Consider the following 21840-nt stretch of genomic DNA (forward strand, 5'->3'; position numbering starts at 1 on the left):
TTTCTTCATCAACGCCGGCATGCATACATACCGCGGGCTGGGCATACATACCACGGCAGAAAAACGTTGACGCAGTTACCCCTTGCCTCTTACTTTTTTTTTACTGCAGTAGTGGGCAGCTGGTATCGACGCAGCACGTACTTATCAATGGAGGCTTGTGAGCCTGCACTAGCTTGACAGAAATCCCAGGACGCAACCAGAAAATGGTGACGACGGGTTGCCACCACGGCACGGCACAGCACTGTCTCTTCGACGCCGTATGCACAGACGTAGTCTGCTATATACAGGGCTTCTCTCCATTTTCCAGTGCTTTCCTGAGAAAGTAGCCTTCAGACAAAGTTATTTTTTTCTAAAGCGTAGACCACTATTACTGGCGCAATGGCTGCTCGAGCTGTTCGCGCCAAAATGATGCACGGGAATGGCGCACGCGCGTGCGCTCACCGCGGTACAGTGCGGCCGGTCGTCTGAGCGCGAGCGGCATGGCCTCCGAGATTAGCCGGCGGCGCGGAGGCCATGCGAGCGGCTGAGTTATGTCGCGACTCTCCGCCAGGCGCCCTTTTTCGGCGCGCCACCTATCCAGCGCTGGTCTCCCATACATGCCTTGCACGTGACGTCACAGACAGGTGCTCTGCGCTGGAGCCCCAACATGGCGGCCACCGTGACTTTTTTTATCTCAGAGTGTGTCAGTGCAGAGGAGGACACCCAGGTGTTCGGTCCCCGCGTTCTTTCGTGCTCTCCCCGCTTTCTTTTGTTCGCCAGCCGCGCCAAGGGGGAACACAAAGGAGCGCGGGGGTTTTGGTGTGAAGGATGCTTGGGTGCACCGGCACTAATCTGATGGCGAGCCGTCACCGTTTCTTGCTCGGCGCGTTCGAACAAAAGCTCACGGATCGTCTCAACCCGCTGGTCCCCCAAGATGGCGGGCACGGTGACATCAGTGCAAGCTATGTATATCCCGTATTTTTTACTTCCTTTCCCTCTCCCACTAACACAACCCCCAACCCCTGCCACATCCTCCTCGCTCCCTTGTGGTTCGCATAAATAGGCATCTTTCGTTTCCACAAAACACTACTCACTCACCCCGCTGGATTGACGTGCGCGCGTAGCTATAAGAGCGAAGGCGACCGCGATAGACGCGACTTCCTACGAGTGCACCAGACGTGGCATCAGGGCGCACTGGACGACCATGTACCAGTCAGAGCAGCAAATGCAGGAGTTGAGCTCACGCATGCGCAGCATGACCTTGGACTTGGAAAACGCTGGACTTCCCGAACTAAGCAGGAAACGGGCCCGCTCATCGAGCCCGCTCACCACTCCGGACCCGGACAAGCTGCAGCTAACGTCGCCCGAGGTCGAGGAGCTTGTCACGGACCTCTTCGCACCGAAGACGCCTCCGTCACCAACTACGCTGTTCTCCCGCACCGAAGAAAGGGAGCAGTACGCGAGCGGTTACTCCAATGGGCTACCTCATGTACAGCTGCAGCAACAGGAACAGAAAAATCAGCCGCCGGAACCTGCGCTTCAACAGCTCGTCATGTCGGGCCCGAACATCTCCGATTCAGTCGTTCCGGTCTCAAACCCTGGTTTCAGCCTACCTTCGACGTCCAAGCACTCGGCCACGGGCGACGACGTGAAGGACACGCCACAGATGGTGCCTGCAATGGGCGCCACGCCGCCGCCGTGGTCCATCGGCTCTGACGAGGAGCGTATCGGGAAAGGCAGTGCACCGCCACCGACGACGATGCATCAGGCACCGCAGCAGCTGCTGCCAAAGTTCGAAGAGGTGAGCTCGCGCAAGTGCACCATGACCCTCGACTTGGACAACGCATTGTCGCACCCGCACAACAGCAAACGGGCTCGTATGCTGCCGACAGTGCATCTACAGGGTGCTGAGCCTCCGCTATCGCTCATCGACATGCGCGACAGACAGAGGACGAAACTAGACGAAAAAGGGTACAGGAACCGAATCGCACAAGCCAGGCGGCGCCACCGACAGATGGACTTGTGGCTACAAGTGAAAGTGAATGCGCTCAAGGTCTGCAGGGCCTGCTCGGGCAGCAGGTGAGGAGGCACGTCACGCAGTGCTGCCAGAGATGATGCTGTTGCACGCGCCCTCAAATTGCTGCTCATACCAGAGCGACTTCGCAAGCGTGTCGGGTGCGCAAACTGTCATAGACTGTTCATGAATCTCCCCAACAGCGTCGTCTCATCTACAACCGCCACTAACCTCCACTGACATGGATGCTTTGCACCACGAGCATTTTTCGAGCATTGCCGTCCAAGAATAAATGCATTTTTCTAAATAATGAAAAGTTTTTTTCGTTATCCCCAGGTCCTTGTTTTTACCGTGTGGAGACGCATCTGCTTTCAAAGCAGGCACGGGCGCCTTTGCCGTGGTTTTCCGGTTTGTTCGCCGCCATATGAGTATGTGAGCGATCTGCGCTGCATGATCGAATGTCTGATGTAATAATACGAATTACTGTGGTTTACGTGCCACAATCACAATATGGTTATGAACTTATGAGGCATCCTGAAGTGGGAGACTGCGGACTATTTTCGGCCACCAGGATTTCTGGAATGTGAACCTAAATTAAGTACATTTGCTTGTGTTATTCGCACTTTGCGCTCATCAAAATGTAGCCGCCTTGATCGAGAATTGAACCCGCGCGAGCTTACTAACGCGATGCCCTAAGCAACCATGCGGTTTTCCATTTTTTCTTTTGCTGTAGAAAGCCTAAATCTCAGTGGCAACCACTGCGGCGGTTCTTGCAGACAGCGGAACAAGCGGAAGTGTGCCTTAAGCCTATTTATAGAGACAAACAGATCAGCGGCTCATATCAAACGCATGTAATAAGCGACCCACTTGCGTATTTCAGGCGACTTGCCGGTAGGGGTGTGCGAGTAGTGAAATTTCCTTTTGAATCGAATTCGTATCGAACAGTGTCGAATGGTGGCCAAAAATGTCGAATATCGAAACGAATATCGAATACAAAGAATTTTATTGAAATTTGAAACAAAGAAGAACGGTAATGCTGTGCTTCATTGTCATGAGTGCTCCGGGCTCAAAAATCGGAATGGTAATATGGAAAACGCTGTGAAATATTTATAATTAGAATTTTTTCGATCTGCGGCTAATATGAAGTTGTACACACAGCACATGCTGCAGGCTTTGGGATTTAACAAAGAAGGTGACTGGGCTGGCTGGTCGTGCTTACTTGAAATAAACAGCGCAAAAAACGGACGGCGACGGAAAGGAAACACACATGCAGGACAAGCGCTTGTCCTGTGTGTTTCCTTTCCGTGGCCGTCCGTTTTTTTGCACTGTTTATTTCAAATGAGGATTTAAGCGTGATAGCGGCTCGATCTCGTTATTGAGCTGTGGTTTGTTGCGCATGCGTGCACACCGCGCTCCAGCGGCTCAAAATGTTGCAGTATAGTTGCCGCGAAGGCAGCGCAGCAGCTCAGCGTCAAATCCTTTTACCTCGTAAGCAGCACATAATAGAGCGGGAATGGACAGTAAGGTAGTACATACTCTCATTTTTGAGCACCAGTTATTGTGCGCGAAGAAGGGTCAGACTGCATACAGCAAACTCCATAGTGAGGCATGAAGGCTCTTACGCTAGGCTACGCAATATACAGTTTTTAAGGACTTTTAAACGCAATTTAAAAATATAATCCTACACAAATCGCGAATAGGGTGATTGAATATGCCACCATATAATTAACTCTCTTTTTCATTTCCACCAGCATCTAATCACACGTTCTGAGCAGTTGTACGTGCCTCTCAGTGAATTGTGCATTAGTGAATTGTCCCTTTACAATACCAAAATCAAGACTATTGCTGCGGTAAAGACGCAGTATATATATATATATATATATATATATATATATATATATATATATATATATATATATATATATATACACACTGGGATTTTCTTTGAAGCAAGCAGGGGGAAATGCCGGAAACAGAATATTCTTTGTCACAGAATGGGAATTCTTCGGCGTGGTGCGGAACATGACTGATCAATAGTTCTTAGAAAATTCCCCAACAATGTGTGATGTATTCCGGTCGAACTGCACAGCACATGTTGCTAGCGCGTCTTAGAACAATCCAGACGCCTTATATATATATATATATATATATATATATATATTATATATATATATATGTATATATATATATATATATATATATATATATATATATATATATATATATATATATATATATATATATATATATATATATATATTGCGAAGTAGAGGGCGTGCACAACGAAAACTTTCCGTTTTTCCGACGTTTCAGCCGGGACCGGCCTTCATCAGGACGCTTCCTTCCTCATATACATATATTATACGCAACAACATAATGCATGTTTCTGACGTGGTACGACTACGCGAATCAGACGTAGTGCCTGCGCTCCTGCTCAACACCAAAGCATGGCGTTCCTATGTAACCCATGTGCTGTAAGTAATTCACGTTGTTCATGCGTGGGTTTCGAGTCTCACACCTATAGAGTGAACGAGAAAGCGCTCCATATAACTGTAACAAACAAATCTCAAGGGCTATGCTTTTGCGTGCTGCGGCCACCAGAACCGATTTCAGAAGCCAAAAGCGCACTGTGACCGCAGTGCGTTGTTCACCATAGGGGAATATCCACACTCCTAAAATTCCCTGCAATATCACAGATTCCCGTTTTCCCTTTTGTCCAAAATGACGGCTCAAAATTCCCTGCACGGAAGATCACTACTACTGGTCTAATAAACTTTTGACGCCGACTGCGCAGTTCACAAGGAGGTGGGGAGGGGGGGGGGGGGCGTGTAATTATGAAGATTGTGATCGTGCACGGATCAGTTTCGTCCAACACACGTACTCGTGATTTTAATCTTAAGTTCATGTATACACCTACATTGCAAACACAGGAGATATTACTTATTTCATGCGTTTGCAGTGTAGATGCATGCGCACTCTGCAATCCCGGTTCGAGCACCGAAACTTCTCATAAATGCGCTGCCACTACCACCGATCAAAAATGTTTCGGACCAGCGCTAACTTAGCGTAAGCTTGCGCGTGTTAATTAGTATGCCATTTCAGCATCTTGCGCACCACACAACACAAGTGAAATAAGACAAAGACGGACGCTTTCTTCGTCATATTTCACTTTGTCCTTGCGTTGTGTTGAGCGCTACATGATGAAATCAATTTATTAGGCTCTGAAGTACAGTAACCTTTCATCATTATAGCTGAAAAATTACAAGTGCCTCCAAAGCTGGCTGTACTTATTCGACCCGCCACGCAACCGCTTCTCGATAATCAGCAACCATGCATGCACTCACTTGGTTAGAGAACAAAACAAGAAAGTCGGCATTTTTCGGTCCACTTGCCTGGGTATTGATGTAATGGAATGGACTTTATGCGGACACACAAGAGTCGACTCTTGAATTAAATGGCGTGAAGATCGATCGCACAGCAAACTTGCTGCACGACCATGAGCTGCACTTAAGATTTCTTTAAACACCGGCTCGCGAGGCACTTACAACGGAAAACGTAACCACTGGTGGGCAACATGATTCGTCCAAACAATTCGGGGAGTCCGGAGTGACGTCGAAGTTGACGTTGCTTATACCCTTAGCAATCTTTGTCTTGAGATTGGTCATATTCTTATCAATAAACGAAGGCTACTTGATATTGAGATTATGCATAGACCATTGAAATCGCTGATAGTCATAACTGTAGAAGCATCCAGATGTGGGCTGGATGCTGTACGTTTATTCTTACAGCGGAAAAAAAAAGAAAGAAAGGACAGGACGAGGCGAAAGAAGAGAAGCTAAAGGAGATCGCTTATCTATAGTAGCCTACCTCCTTTCGTCCCGTCCTTTTTTGCGCAGAATATAGTCTTAAAAATACACGAAAGCTACTTGAGAATGGGATTGCTCATAGCCTATTGAAGTTGCTGATAGTCTTAACAATAGACCACATCTACATTTTTCTTAAGATATATGAGTACTATCAGAAGAGTTCGTTGGCCCTCGCGCGCCGTGTGCCAGCGATAGAAATCTCTCGGTGCGTCCCCTCAGGCATGACGTGTGCGTGTGTGTGTGTGTATGTGTGTGTGGTAGAGTTTGGTGGCGTCTCATTTTCCCATCTTTTTTACTTCCTTTCCCTCTCCCGCTAACACCACCCCCCACCCCTGCAACATCCTCCTCGCTCCCTTGTGGTTCGCATAAATAGGTATCTTTCCATTTCCTCAAAACACTACTCTCTCACCCCGCTGGATTGACGTGCGCGCGTAGCTATAAGAGCGAAGGCGACCGCGATAGACGCTACTTCCTACGAGTGCACCAGACGTGGCATCAGGGCACACCGGACGACCATGTACCAGTCAGAGCAGCAAATGCAGGAGCAGCTGTCGAGCCACGAAGAGTTGATCTCACGCATGCGCAGCATGACTTTGGACTTGGAAAACGCTGGACTTCCCGAACTAAGCAGGAAACGGGCCCGCTCTTCGAGCCCGCTCACCACTCCGGACCCGGACAAGCTGCAGCTAACGTCGCCCGAGGTCGAGGAGCTTGTCACGGACCTCCTCGCACCGGAGACGCCTCCGTCACCAACTACGCTGTTCTCCCGCACCGAAGAAACGGAGCAGTACGCGAGCGGCTACTCCAACGGGCTACCTCACGTACAGCTGCAGCAACATGAACAGACTCAACAGCCGCCGCAACCCGCGCCTCAACAGCCCGTTACGTCGGGCCCGGAGATCTCCGTCGGGGTCGTTCCGATCTCAAACCCTAGTTTCAGCCTACCTTCGACGTCCAAGCACTCGGCCACGGGCGACGACGTGAAGGACACGCCACAGATGGTGCCTGCAATGGGCGCCACGCCGCCGCCGTGGTCCATCGGCTCTGACGAAGAACGTAGAGGGAAAGGCAGTGCACCACCACCGACGACAATGCATCAGGCACCTCAACAGCCGCTGTCAAAGTTTGAAGAGTTGAGCTCGCGCAAACGCACCATGACCCTCGACTTGGACAGCGCTTGGTCGCACCAGCACAACAGCAAAGAGGCTCGCATGCTGCAGAGAGTACCTCCACCGGGTGCTGAGTCTCCACTATCGCTCATGGACATGCGCGACCGACTGATGACTACACTGGACGAAAAAAGCTGCAGGAACCAAATCGCGCTAGCCAAGTGCCGCCACCGACAGATGGACTCGTGGCTACAAGTGAAAGTGAGCGCGCTTAGGATGGAGGTAGCCAGTATGGAATCCACAGTGAAAAATCTACGCTTTCAGCTGGGCTTGCTCGAGCAGCAGTTGACGAGGGACGTCACGAAGTGCTGCTAGACACAATGCTGTCGCACGCGCCCTAAAATTCGTGTTGACTTCTATCAGAGCGACTTTGCGAGCGTGTTGTGTGCACGAACTGTAGACTGTTCATTAAACTTCACAACACCGTCATCTAATCCACAGCCGCCCTTAACCACCACTGACATGAATGCTTTGCACCACGAGCGAGAAGTAATCATTCTTCGAGCATTGTCGTTCAATAATATATGCATTTATTGTAAACAATGGAAAAAAAAGTGTCGTTACCCCCAGGTCCTTGTTTTTACTGTGTGTGCAGCCGCATCTGCTTTCAGAGCAGGCATGGGCGCCTTTGCCGTTCTTTGCCGCTTTGTTCGCGGCCGCATGTGTGCGCGAGCGACCTGCGCTGCATGATCGAATGTCCGATGCAATAATACCATGTGCTGTGGTTTAGGCGCGACAGTCACGATATGATTATGAGGTACGCTTCAACTTCAACTTCAACTTTTATTATTCTTCTAGTACAGAATAGAAATTTCCTCCGGGGCTAAAAGCTGCTCTCAGCAGCTTGACTGGATCCAGAACGCGTTGTACATGACAGTGCGATAACAGTAAACATTTAGGTGGAAACCTGAAGCGTAAATTTGACACTCAGATACATGATTTACAACAGGATGTTTAACATTCAAAAACGGACATTGTTCAGCAAATAGCGAGGCAATAAAACAAAACATGGTCATTTTATTTGCGTCGTGCTACATGAATATATATATATATATATATATATATATATATATATATATATATATATATATATATATATATATATATATATATATATATATATATATATATATATATATATATATATATATATATATATGTATATATATACATGTTTACATGTTAACGAAATACATCTTCAATATCTTCAATTCCTTGCGAGATAGATTAGTAACGTCAACATGATTATTAAGACTTATCGGCAAATTGTGTTTAATGGATTTTAACTTATATTCGGTGCGAACGTGCGGTACAAACCAAGGGGGGTTTCTGAGCTTCACAGGTATCTCTTTGTGTTGCAAGCTCGCTATAGATGTAAGAAAATCTCTATATTCTTTTTTTTTGCAACAAAAAATATTTGTAAAACACGGTATTCGTTGTATCGATCTACCGATATGATGTTGCATTTTTGTCCCAATGTGTCTGTTGTTGATCAGGGTTCGATATCAGCAATGCGCCGGAGGAGCACTTTTTGTAATGCTATTATTTTATTTATGTTAGTTCGCGTTGTGGTCGCTCATACTAAACTGCAATAATTAAATTGCGAGGTGAACAATGCAGGATAAATTTGTAGCCTCGCTTTCATCGGTATTAAAGCTCTACAGCGAGATAATACACCGGAAACAGCAGAAAACTTGTTCCGAAGGTTATTAAAGTGAGCATACCAACTCAAATGACACGAAAATATTACTCCAGTGACTTTATGTTCGTTAACTAGTTCTATAGTTTTACCTGAATGAGTGACTGAATGCTCCAACTGAAAAGGTTTATTTGTGGCTTTAAAAAGGATGGCGTTCGTTTTGGAGGGGTTAATGCTGATCAAATTTAAAAGTGACCAATCAGACAGTTTCATTAGCAATGCATTACATCTGACAATTAGTTCGTTTGCGTCCTTTCCATCAAAGTGTGTGGTGCTATCATCCGCATATATAAAGAAATCATCTGCAAGGTCTATATTTAGAATATACAGGTTAAACAATAGTGGGCCCGAAACACTCCCTTGCGGCACTCCATTTTTAAGTGTTAAGAGAGAAGATAGGACGTTGTCGACACATACGCACTGCGTTCTATTTGCAAGATATGATTTCATCAAAGCGAGTGGATGTCCGCGTATACCGTACATTGATAGCTTATACTTAAGAATGTCATGGCTGAGTGGAGACTGGCGATGTGGGGGAATTCGGATTAATTTCGACCATCAGGATTTCTTGAACGTGAACCTATAATAAGCACACTCGCTGGTGTGATTTGGAATTCGCCGTTATCGAAATCTAGCCGCCTTGATCGAGAATCGAACCCGTGCCCTCGAGCTTACCAACGCAATGCCCTAAGCAACCACGTGGGTTTCCATTATTTCTTTTACTGCAGAAAGCCTTAACCTCAGGGGCAACCATTGCGGCGCTTCGTGCAGACAACAGAACACGCCAAAGTGAGCCTTGCGCCTAATTATAGCTTAAGAGACAAACAGATCCGCGGTACGTATCAACCGCATATAATAAGTGCTCCACTTTGCGTATTTCAGACGGCTTGCCGGTTTTTTGAGCGATATGCTGCTGCGATGCGGCTTTGTTTTTTTGAAATTAGCCGGTTTTTTCGTCACAGGGAGTGCCGGGACACAGCGGAAGCATTTACCGCGCTCTCCGGTTTGATATCATCATTGGTATTCGATTTTATATAACTTATATCAGCTGAAATCTGTCGGATTTCTAAACGATGAAAGTGCCATAAATTTCAGCTTCTACTACGTTCCTTCAAAGAGAATTGCCTTCATGTTAATAACTAACCGGTTTTGTGAATTAATCATCCATATTTAACTGTAGCTGCGGAAAAGTAAGAGAACAGACTTTTGGGCTAGTTGGTTTGTTGCGTGCATTGAAGCCATAGCGCTGATAAGACAGGGACCACAGAAAGAGGACGGGACGTGCGCTACTCACAACTGAATGTTTATTGCGGAAAACATGTTGTACTCATACAGCAATGAAAAACCACAACCATCACCACAAAACCGTATCACAAGCGCAAGCCTGCGTCACCAGGTACGCAATTTCTTATGCACTAAGAGCAATCGAGGGCGCACTGACACATTTGGTATCTTCTCAGCAATCAACCAGGCCTCGACAATCTCCCGCGTATCCTTTTCAAAGTTCCTATGCAAAACTTCACACTCACTGAACAAAGCTCGGCATCCGCAGTCATTACAATGCACTGACACATGCCCGTCGCGGTAACAGTGCGCCGCATTTCTTGCATTTAAGACGGCCTCATAAACTTTTGACGCCGACTGTGCAGTTCACAAGTGGTGGTGCCGGGGGGGGGGGGGGAGGAAAATTATGAAAATTGTGATCGTGCGCGAATCAGTTTCGTTCACACTCGTCATGCTTTCCATCTTCAGTTAATGTACCCATACATTGCAAACGCAGGAGATATTATTTATCTCGGGCGTTTGCACTGTAGATGCACGCGCATTCTCCAGTCCCGGCTCGAGCACCGAAACGTCCTATCAAATGCACTGGTAGTCTCTCCGATGAAAATGTTTCAGACGTGCCTTTACTGAGCGTAAGTTTTAGCACGTATATTTATATTACATTTCATCATCACAACACAGGGACAAAGTGGTATATGACGAAGACTGGCGCTATCTCCATAGTATTTGATTTTGCCTTTGGGTTGAGTTGTGGGCTATATGCTGAAATCTACTTATGAGTTTCAGACGCTCGATAACCGTTCATCAGCTCGCTAAGAACTCACAAGTGCCTCCAAAGCTGGCTGTACTTATTTTGAGCTGCCGCGCATGACGCTTATATTCAATCAGCCACCACTCACTTGGTTAAAAAACACTCTTACAAGAACGTCCATATCTTTCACTCCACTTCTCCGAATATTGACGTAATGGATGAAACATTATCTTGCGAACGCACACACTGACAATACTCGACTGCTGAATCAGGTAGCCTGAATCTTGATCTCACAGTGAATTTGATAAACGAACACGAGCTGCTATACAAACTTACTTCAAGCTCCGGCTCACCGGGCACTTAATTTGTAGTACGTAATTACTGATGGGCAACACGATTCATTCAAAGCGACCGCTGAGTCCGCAGTGACATCGAAGTTGGGGCTGCTGATAGCCTTAGCAGACTCTGTCTTGAGACTGCTGATAGTTTCAACAATAAACGAAACCTACTTGAGAATCAGATTACTCACCAATAATATTTCTGATAGTCTTAACTGTAGAAGCGTCGAGATGCTGGCTGGTTGGCATACGTTCAACTTTACAGGGCAAAAAAAAAGAACGGGAAAAAAGGAGGAAAGCTAAAGGACATCGCTTATCTAGTAGCTTCCCTCCTTTCTTCCCTTCTTTTCTTTTTGCGCTGTGATAGTCTTGACAATACACGAAAGCTATTTGAGATTAGGATTGCTCATCGTCTATTGAGATTACTGATACTCTTAAGAATAGACCCCATCTACATCTCCCTTAAGATATCGCAAGTACTATCAGAAGCCTTCGCTGGTTGTCGCGAGCGCCGTGTGTCAGCGATAGAAATCTCTCGGTGTGTCCCCTCAGGCGCGACATGTGAGTGTGTGTGTGTGGTATAGTTTGGTGGCGTCTACTTTTTCCCTCTTTTTTACTCCCTTTCGCTCTCCCCCTATCTCCACCCCCATCCCCTTCCACATCCTGGGTTGCAGAAGTAGGCATCTTTCATTTCAACAAAACACTACTCTCTCACCCCGTTATACTGACGTGCGCGCGTAGCTATAAGAGCGATGGGGACCGCGATAGACGCGACTTCCTACGAGTGCACCAGACGTGACAGCAGGGCACACCGGACGACCATGTACCAGTCAGCGCAGCAAATGCAGGAGCAGCTGTAGAGCCGCGAAGAGTTGAGCTCACGCATACGCAGCATGAACCTGGACTTGGACAACGCTGGACGACCCGAACATAGCAGCGAAGTGGGCTGCTCTTCGAGCCTGCTCACCACTCCGGACCTGGACAATCTGCAGCTTACGTCGCCCGAGCTAAATGAGCTTATGATGGGTTTCTACGCATTGGAAATGACGCCGGCACGAACTACGCCGTTCTCACTCATCGAACAAGAGGAGCATTACCCGAGCGGCTACGCCGACTGGCTTCCACAACTGCAGCTGCAACAGCAGGAACAGACTCAAGAGCTGCCGCAATCCGTGCTTCAACAGTACGTCACCCCGAGCTCGAACGTCTCCGACTCGGGCGCATTGACCTCGAACACCAATTTCGTCGTAGCTTCTTCGACTAAGCCCTCGGTGACGGGCGACTACGTGGAGGACAAGACACAGGTTGTGCCTGCACTGGGCGCCACGCCGCCCGGGCTCGACGAGCTCCTCAAGGGTCTCTACGCATTGGAGTCGCCACTGATACCACCTACGCTGTTCTCGCTCAACGAAGAAGAGGAGCAGTACCCGAGTGGCTGCGCCGACGGGCTCCCTCAACTACAGCGGCAGCAGCAGGAACAAACTGAACCCATGCTTCAACAGCACGTCACGTCGGGCCCGAACATCGCCGACTCTGGCGTATCGGCCTCATACCCGAGTTTCGTGCTACCTTCGGTGTCTCCGCACTCAGTGACGGGCGACTACGTCAAAGATAAGACACAGACGGTGCCTGCGCTGGACGCCACGTCGCCTCTGTGGTACATCAGCTCCGACGAAGACAGTCGCGGGGGAGACTGTGCACACCCGACGACGATGCATCAGGCACCGCAGCAGCAGCCGAGGTGCGAAGATTTTATCACGCTCAAGCGGACCGCGGCCCTCGACTTGGACAACGCTAGGTCACACCAGCACAACAGCAAACAGGCTCGCAAACTGCAGACAGTGCCTCGACAGGTCGCTGAGCCTCCGCTATCGCCCATCCACATGCGCGACCGAGAGAAGTCCAAAGTGAGAGAAAGAAGGGACGGGAAACGAATCGCGCGAGCCAGGTGCCGCCAGCGACAGATCAACTGCAACTCGCAGCTACGAGTGAAAGTGAGCGCGCTCAAGATGGAGATAGCCATGATGGAAGCCATAGTAAAGAGTCTACGCTATCAGCTGCGCTTGCTAGGGCAGCAGGTGATGACTCACGTCATGCAGTGCTGTCAAATATGATGCGGTCACACGCAACCTAGGAATGCTGCTTACTTCTATCAGAATCATGAGCGTGTTGTGCACGCAAACTGCCATAAACTGTTCATGAATCTCCACAACACCATCGTCTCTATTACAACCACGACTAACCACTGCTGACTTTGATGCTTTGCACCACGAGCGAGAAATCATCTTTCGAGCATTGCCGTTTAATTATATATGCATTTTTGTAAAGAACGAAAAGTGTGTTTGTCGTTACCTCCAGGTCCTTGTTTTTACCGTTGTCAGCCGCGTCTGCTTTCTGAGCAGGCATGGGCGCCTGTGCCGTGGATTGTTGTTTTGTTCGTGGCCGCGTGTGAGCGTGAGCGATCTGCGCTGCATGATCGAATGTCCGATGTAAAAATGCTAATTGCTGTGGTGGTATTGGCTATCAATGGTAATAACACGCTGTAATGGTGGACTCCGAATTAATATAGAACACCAGAGGTCCTTGAATGTGAACCTAAATTTAGGCACACAAACTTGTGTTATTTGCCATTCGCCCCTATCGAAATGTAGCCGCCTTGGCCGACAGTCGAACCCGCGCCCTCGAGCTTAGCAACGCGGCGCCCTAAGCAATCGAGGTGGGTTTCCGCCTCTTCTCTTGCCGTATGAAGCGTAAAACTCAAGGGCAGCAACGAGTGCGGCGCTTCTTGCAAAAAATCCTTAACAAGCGAAAGTGCCTTTTGCGCCTAGTTAATAGTTAAGGAGACAAACAGATCAGTAGTACATATCACACGCCTATAGAATAAGCGGCCCACTTGCGTATTTCAAATGACTTGCAGCTTTACTGGCTAGGTGCATGGGGCTGCGATGCGCCTTTTATTTACTTTTTTTTTTAGTATTCACCGCTTTCTAGTCACAGGAAGTTCCGGTCCGCCGTGACACAGCGGACGCATTTCCTGTGCCCTGGGCGCGCTCTGTTTCGATATATAATCATTTATACTTTATTGTATATAACTTAAATTAGGCGCAAGCTGTCGGATTTCTATTCGATGGGAGTGCCATAAATTTGCAAGCCCCACTACATTTCCATCCAAAGAACTGCCTTCATGTTCATAACTGAGAAGTTTTGTTAATGAATCATTTATATGGAACTGTAGCGGTAGTAGAGTGATTCCGCTTAGACGGGATATTCGTATCTCAGCACGACAGGTTCGCGACAGTCCTAGTATTTTTATAAAAAAATGTTTATTTTCTGGTAAAAGCACATTAATTGTATGTATCTATCCATACATAGCTAATCGTTCTATCTGATGTTCTTTAAAGTGCACTGACATCGCACAGTACACGAGCGTCTAGCATTTCGCTTCCATCGAAATGCGACCGCCGCGGCCAGGATCGACGATCAAAATTTCTTGAACAGGGAGCTGGAGCCAACATTTCGACAAGGGGACTTGTCGTCTTCAAGTTGCAGCCTTGAAGGAATGTCCGCTGTCGAAACCCTGGCAGCAGCTACACCCCTGTTCAAGAATTTTTCATCTGTATAAAGCTTAGCTCACAAACCAAAGGATAGAGTTTATTTGATAGAAATGCGCGAATGCATGTAAGTAGTAAAAGTTGCATGTGGTAAAACCCTAGACGAACGGAACCTAAAAGGCGGTGCACTGAAGCCCAACACCAGCAATCGTTGCGTACGCCTCATTTTGTTACATTAACAGCCGACAGTGAGTGTCGTACCGCGACCTCGGCCGACAAGAGCGACTTTGCAGACACCCCTCATTGCCGTAGCACCGCGTGGGACAGCTCGCAGAAACGCCTAAACTACCTAAAACGTTTCTAATCTAGATGTTTCTCACACATGCGAAGGGAGTGAGCCAGCATATACACGGTGAGCATAGATGAAGCAGACCAATGTCTCTGTCCCAAAACGCCGTGGGCAGCGGCATCCTTTCTTTTTCCGTGTCATTATGAGTGTCCCGTTCTCGGTGGGCTCTTCTGCTGTGGTCTTATTTTTTAGTTCTTTTAGTTATTCTTCTTTGCTCTTTTCCGTTCGACTTAAGTCGAAGGAAAAGTTTTAAGATATCACCTTATAAAGACCGGCCTCCGACTTCGGTGTTGTGCAGGGAAGATAGTCCTCTTGGCGATCTCCTTTCCCAAACTGTCAGGGGAGCTGTGTAGTGGAAAGGTGAAAGGTGGAAAGGATATTGGGAATAAGAAAATCTGAAAAAGTGGAAAGCGCGAAATGTACATCACCTTTAACGAGTATTGCTGTTGGATTTTTTTAATAGAAAAAGAAGTAACTGTAACGATATTTCCCGTCACAGTTACTGTGTAACTGTAACGGGAAATCTGCAACGCTCTATGAAACACGGTCTGAAGTTTGTTCCGTGCATTCAAAATGTGGTATACTCAATGCCCTTTACATGCGGTCGTCAGTACGTACGACAGACCGGGCGTTGTTTAAATATTAGGCTGAGGGAACAGCACAGTTCTTTGAAAGGCTTCGCGCATTCACATTTGTCCATGCACTGTCGCGATTGTGGGTGCCGCCCCCTTTTTGATAAAACAAACGCGCTCTTCAAGCACCCCGAAAAACTCTCAAGGGAAATTATGGAGGCGTTTTTCATACATAAGAACGGCTGTCGGTGTGTCAGCCAGTCATCTATTGCCTTACTTTATAACAAAGCTAACATGTTAGATTGTGGATAATTATCTTTGTTACCCCGTGTCGTGCTTTGGCTACGCCTTTTTACTTTGTAGACGTCTCCTTTACTTTGCTTAGATGCGCAGTGTGCTTTTCTGAGTCATTTGATTATAAATTTCCAAGGCTGGGTTAGTCACGTGTTGTTCTCTTTTCGATGTATATGTGTTTTCGTGTTCTTCAATAAAAATTCACTTGAAAGTCAGCGCTGTGCCATGTCCACGTCTTGCTTACTCGTCTACGCGTATCGTGCTGTTAGCTGCAATGAATCTACGCCAACTCGCCCAGTTTTCCATCATAATTCGTGGTAAGCTTCGATAATCTCACGTCCTCTTTCCTCTGTGTATACGTTTCCAAAACGGTGCACTGCTCACTAATTGGCTGGCAGCCACATGCTTTGCAGTGCTGAGCTAAGTGAATGGGCACAGATCCGTTGAGCGAGTACGCATGCTCTAGTAGCCGGTCGTTCAAGCATCGGCTCGTTTGGCCGATGTAACAACGCCCGCATGTGAAACGATTCGTGTACTACACTACAGCATATCTGCATTCATCAAAGTGCTTCCTGTGCTTTATCTCACAGTTTTCCTTCTTTTTGCCCTCCTTGTTCACTTTGTGGCACAGCGCCGCAAGTTCGCTATGACTGATCTCAATGTCAAGTAGCTGTCGTTTTTTGCTAAGACTATCGGCATTTTCGAGACGGAGATTGCTAAGACTATCAGCAAGTACAACTTCGACGTCACTGCGCACTCGGCTGTCAGTTTAGGTGAATCTCGCTGCCAATCAATGGTTACGTCTTCCGATATAGGCGCCTGGTAAGCTGTAGTTTGAAGTAAGCTTGAAGAGCATCTCGTCGTGTAGCAAGTTGACTGTGCGCTGAAGCTTCAGGCGCGTAGCTTATTTGGAGAGCGCTAGTACGCATAATTTAAAACACACGAGATATGTAATACCTCGTTTGTCCATGAGCTGAAGATGAAAAGCACGAGCACGTGCGTACACAAGGCTGATTCGTGCAGGATCACTCACGAGTTTCATAATTCACCCCCCCCCCCCTGCCCCTATTTCCTCCTGAAAGATTCAGTCGGCGCCAAAGAATGAGAGACCTCTAGGTCTGAGAAAACGTTGAATTTCCCATCAATTTCTGGCTGTAATCGGTCGAACGGCACAGTTGAAGTTGATAGCAGGCTTTGAAACAGGCCTCATTTCTAATTCAAGGCTGCCTACCGAAGCAGCTGGAACATTCAGCTTTTCCTTGAGCTTGGTGTTCCATAAACATTTGACGCGGACTGTACACCGCTTAGTCATGAAAACACGTCCCCTTTATTTCCAAAGTAAGCGGCTACTGTGCACCCACCGTTAAATACCTGCCGTGGCGGTCGCTTATGAATGGAGGCGGAATGCTGGAGGCCCGTGTGCTTAGAATTAGGTGCACGTTAAGGAACCCCAGGTGGTCATAATTCCCGGAGCCCTGCACTTTGCGGCGTCTCTCATAATCATTTTGTGGTTTTGAGACGTAAAGCCCCTAACAATTATTGCTATAAGATACCGTGAGATATGCCCCACCATCGGCAGATAACCCGCGCCTGTTTTTGGCACGATTTTCTAGTTTTTCAATATCGTCGATGGATAACCCGCCCCTGACAATAGGATCGTCCGTGTCTGCGATAACGCTTGCGGAAACGATGTAAGCTAGCGAAGGAGATAACCGAACAGCGGCTCGGAATATCAACCATCCTCGATGATTCAGATGGCGGAATGTTTCAAGGGCGGCTTGCTTCGGCTATCGCTCTTGCCGCTACCATGCCATCCACGACGAACACCGTGCTTGAGGAGGCTGTTCACTTCCTCATTGGACAGTGAGAGCGACTGTTCATTGGGCGACTTTGGAGACGAATGACTTCAGTGTTTCTAAGTGCGTTTCCATTGTTTGGCTGCTATGCGTTTTCCAACCTTCTTTTTTTTTACACGAAAGTGTTTTAAGCTGGGGTCCACCACGGCTCCATAACGCATTTCCGTCACGGATATGACGTTGTAAAATATAAAGACTAACATATGACAAAGAAAAAGCTAGAAGAAAAAGTTCGTCACCGGGAGTCGAACTTACTACCCCTAGATCCCCAGCGCGCAGCGCGAAACGACTCCGCCACAGACGGCACGTCCTTCGTCAAACTAACGGCGTGCTATTTATATACACCATTTGCCGGTGGCCGTTGTCAGAGATCGGTGGTAGATCAGCGCGTTTTCGTTATCACTAGCGAGGTGGCGCGAAGGGCTCGAAGGGCGCGCTTCAAAGGTCGTCGCCCCACGCGTTGAGATGAGCGTGCGCCTCTAAAGGGCGTGGTCTCTCGTGCGCGTGCGCTTATCTTGTACGTCTTGCGCTCTCACCGCAAGGTTGCGTTGAAGTTACAGAGAGCACGAAGGTCACTTCGCTCACTGCAGCGGCCGCTTTTGCGAAACGAGCGCGCTGAACAAATAGGTTACAACTGTGACAGTTCGCGCTCATCCTGTGTATACTTGTGCGTTCGTTTCGTGCGTCCTCCTTTGTATTTGACCAGCGCGCTTTAACTGTCGAGCTGTGACAGTTGTTAGTTCGTGCTCATCCTGTGTACGTTCGTTCCATGCGTCCTTTCTGCTTGAGCAGCGCGTTGTAAGTTTCGAGCTGCTTGCCGTTCTTCGCGTGACATGACAACTTGTTGCTATAGCATCCATTCCTTCGCCCTCGGGGTGAAACAATGCACAACAAACGCTCAACTACGTCTGCTAAGGCACGTTTTACTTTCGTGTTATACCGATTCCTATGACAGAGGGATCAGCCATGTTTTTTTGCTAGGCATTGAAAATTATTAGCCCACCTCATATTTTCGCTAGATTTTATCTCGGATTCATGTGGACTAGCTTTCGGATATTACTTTACGTGCGCCCGTGAACTCAAGCCGCCTGCGTTTCCGTGGTTCAATCGCACGACCTCGGAAGGCGTAATGTCTCGTAGGTGCGTAAAACCACGTGACTAGGCCGGGTACATCTTTCGGGGCATTTTCTAGCGAGAGCACCAAAAAGGGATTTGGCAATATGGGCACGTTTTGATGGCATTTTTTTCAACAGAGCCGAAGCAGGATGGATGAGGCTAGGATAAAGTGGCTAGAGGGGGGGGGGGGGGAGGGCGGGCGGGGAGGGGTGTCAGTACCGTATTGCCGGCGAGGCAACATTCTTTCAGGACGAGGAGGCGGAAGAAACTGCCATCGCGCTGGCCATCACGAGCGCTTCCGCTCGGACGGTCATAAGCGACTCTAAACGAGCAATAACAAATCTGGCTAAATGCAGCGTAGCCGTCCCTGCGGCAAGGATCCTTGAAAAAGACCGGGTTGAAGCAACCGTCGAGCTTGTGTGGGTCCCTGCCCACTCGGGGAACCCGGGGAATGAGGAGACGCATCGTGTATCCCGAGGTCTAACAAACCGGGAGGCGCGCCCCTCGGACCCTGTTTTCCCGGGTGAGGCACCGATTCTTTATAGCGATGTCACAAAGTACTACAAGAACGAACGGAGGCTTTACCCTTCGCCAGATGACGACCTCACGAGGGCGCAGGCCACAATCCTACGCCGCGTACAAACGCACTCTTTCACTATTCCTCATATACTGGCAAATATCACGAACGGAGAATTCGAACCAAACTGTCAAAATTGTAGTCAAAATGCATTAGCTGCCCAAGATCACACCTTGTGGGGATGCGGGGGCTTTCCTCCTCCAAAATCGCTCCTACCAGCTCCCTCAAAATTAACATGGGATGAACTTATCAGAACTCCCGACCGGGAGAAACAGCTGGCCATCGTTTCCTGGGCCGAAAGAGTCGCCTCCCGCGTGGTGTCACCATTAGGAGTCAGACAGGTGACTTTTAGTCAAATAAAAGTTGATACCAACACCACCTTTCAGGACGATGCGGTGGCGCCGCTGTCGGCTCTGATACGCCGTCCTCGTGCTGGCTTAGGTCCGGGCAGGTATTTGGTACGGAGGTGGGGCACTTTTTCGGTCGGCGACTTCTTACGGCGCACGCTACTCACATAACAATGTAATTTTCGAGGTAAGGCGAAGGCATCAATGCAGCTGGCCTAACGTGAACTTTCGTAATCTTATAGTTTTAGCTTTATGTGCAGTGCAACGCTTACAAAACACTGCACCGCGGCTTGTGCAGTTGGTGGTCGTTTGCGATGATAGTGCCGTTTTTATATCTTAGATGGCTGTTATGCGGTGTCGTTTGGTTATCTCGGTCGGCATCTGTCCAGTTATCTTCTCCCACGCCAACTAACCTCGTTTCCGCGGTCGTTATCACCGAAATGAATGATGCTATTGTCAGGGGCGGGTTATCTATCAGCGATAATGAAAAACTAGAAATTCGTGTCGAAAACAGGCGTGGTTTATCTTTCGAGGGTGGGGCATATCTTGAGATTTTACGGTAGGCCCACACTTACCGCGTACATTGCAAATAAAGGGTACCGCTTTCTTAATAAGTTACCGTACAGTTAGTGTCAAAAGTTGATGGACCACAAGGCACCGAAAATTTGGGGTGAGGCGAAGCATGAAAGAAAGGGTGTTTCAACTCCACTGACGTGAAACCTGTGGAGGGGCGAAGCATGCAGTGCGCGCCGGTGTTTCCCACGGCAAAATCACTGCTAATGGGCAATGAGAGACAGAAGAAAGATTAGACACAGAGACCCGCAGTCCGCTTTTAGTTAACGTGCACGCTGCGAATACTTATTGTTCAACTACGCACAAAAGAAATCTCTCACCCCCACTACATTGCAGGACAAGATCCAGTGCCTATATATACGCGGTGGCCGGTGAACGGTTGTGCAGGGCGAGTAGTCGTTTTTTTTTTTTTTAATCAAGAAACTCGCTAGCAGACGCTACCTGCGTCGGCGTTGTCCTCACGGGCGAGGGCGCGTTATCGTTCTTTGCAAGCTGGTAGTTCAGCGTTCATCGCAGAAATAGCGTTTCCATAGTCAACGCGCGCCGTTCGCTCTCTCTCGCGACACGGCGAGCGCTGAGGCGGTGGCGCCCTCTCTTCAGTGTTGGCGGTAACGCGTTACAAGTAACGGCGTTACCGGTAACGCGTTACTCTTTTCAGTAACTTAGTAACGTACTCGTTACTATTTTGGAACTGTAACGGGTAACGTACTTTCGCTACCATTTTTCGGTAACGTGAGGTGTCGCGTTACTCGTTACTTCTCATTCCAGCTATCCTCGCCGTCTTAGAAAAAATTAATTCGTCTTGTAGGAGCGCCTCTCTTGGAGCTCGCCCCGACGTGATTTTGTTGCTGCCGCGGTCTGCTGTCGGCCCGCCAAGCGTTGACAAAGCGACCCCGCATGTGGTGCTTTTCTTGCGCGGGGTAAAATGCAGTGGGGAGCAAATTCCCGAAATTTAATAAATGGATCTGCTATAGTTTCGGCTACCTTGGTATCGAGGTTCAAGTTGTCGTTGATTGTCGTTGAAGCGAAGCGTAATGCGGTCCTTGTAACCGTCAAAAGCGAACTGTTGAGATCTGCTCGGCTTGTGGACATCAAGACTCGATGTGAGCTCCAGCACAAAGGAGGATGACTTCTTCGGAAAAGCCTTCTGAACGTAATCGCCAACTGAAGATGAGCGACTGTCTCGGTACCTTTGATGCCGCATGGCATCGTCATGAGCGGGCTCAAGGAAAAGTTTACGCGCGCTCACCAGCTGTTCCTTAAAGTGAATACAGGAGTACCATATAGTGCGTGCGTCGAGCTCCTATTTAGCGTAGGTGCGGACGTATTCGCGAATAAACGAGTCAAGCTGTCCGATTAATGCTTCGAAACGCAACTCTTGCTTTTATTCAGCAGTTTGTAGTTACATTAGGAAACGGTTCCTGCATACTCTAGCACTGTTTATAAACTTCGTATTCAAAATTAGTTTTGCTTCTTCCTATTTTAACTGCACCTACGTTTCTGGT

The 21840-nt window shown here is 48.1% G+C and overlaps 3 protein-coding genes across 3 annotated transcripts; all 3 read left to right on the forward strand.

Annotated features, from left to right (window-relative positions):
- The first annotated feature begins 1216 nt into the window (after positions 1-1216).
- Positions 1217-2062, forward strand: LOC119405748 (transcription factor Jun). Its single transcript, XM_037672583.2, has one exon. The coding sequence runs from the start codon at positions 1226-1228 to the stop codon at positions 2060-2062; it is 837 nt and encodes a 278-aa protein (XP_037528511.2). The 5' UTR covers positions 1217-1225.
- A 4312-nt stretch (positions 2063-6374) lies between these two features.
- Positions 6375-7343, forward strand: LOC125759957 (transcription factor Jun-like). Its single transcript, XM_049419498.1, has one exon. It carries the CDS (start codon positions 6375-6377, stop codon positions 7341-7343), a length of 969 nt encoding a protein of 322 aa, XP_049275455.1.
- Positions 7344-11993: 4650 nt separating this feature from the next.
- Positions 11994-13214, forward strand: LOC119405749 (transcription factor JunD). The gene has a single exon (XM_037672584.1). The coding sequence runs from the start codon at positions 11994-11996 to the stop codon at positions 13212-13214; it is 1221 nt and encodes a 406-aa protein (XP_037528512.1).
- Positions 13215-21840: the final 8626 nt, after the last annotated feature.

This window comes from Rhipicephalus sanguineus, chromosome 9, assembly GCF_013339695.2.
Source record: "Rhipicephalus sanguineus isolate Rsan-2018 chromosome 9, BIME_Rsan_1.4, whole genome shotgun sequence".
Classification (NCBI taxonomy): domain Eukaryota; kingdom Metazoa; phylum Arthropoda; class Arachnida; order Ixodida; family Ixodidae; genus Rhipicephalus; species Rhipicephalus sanguineus.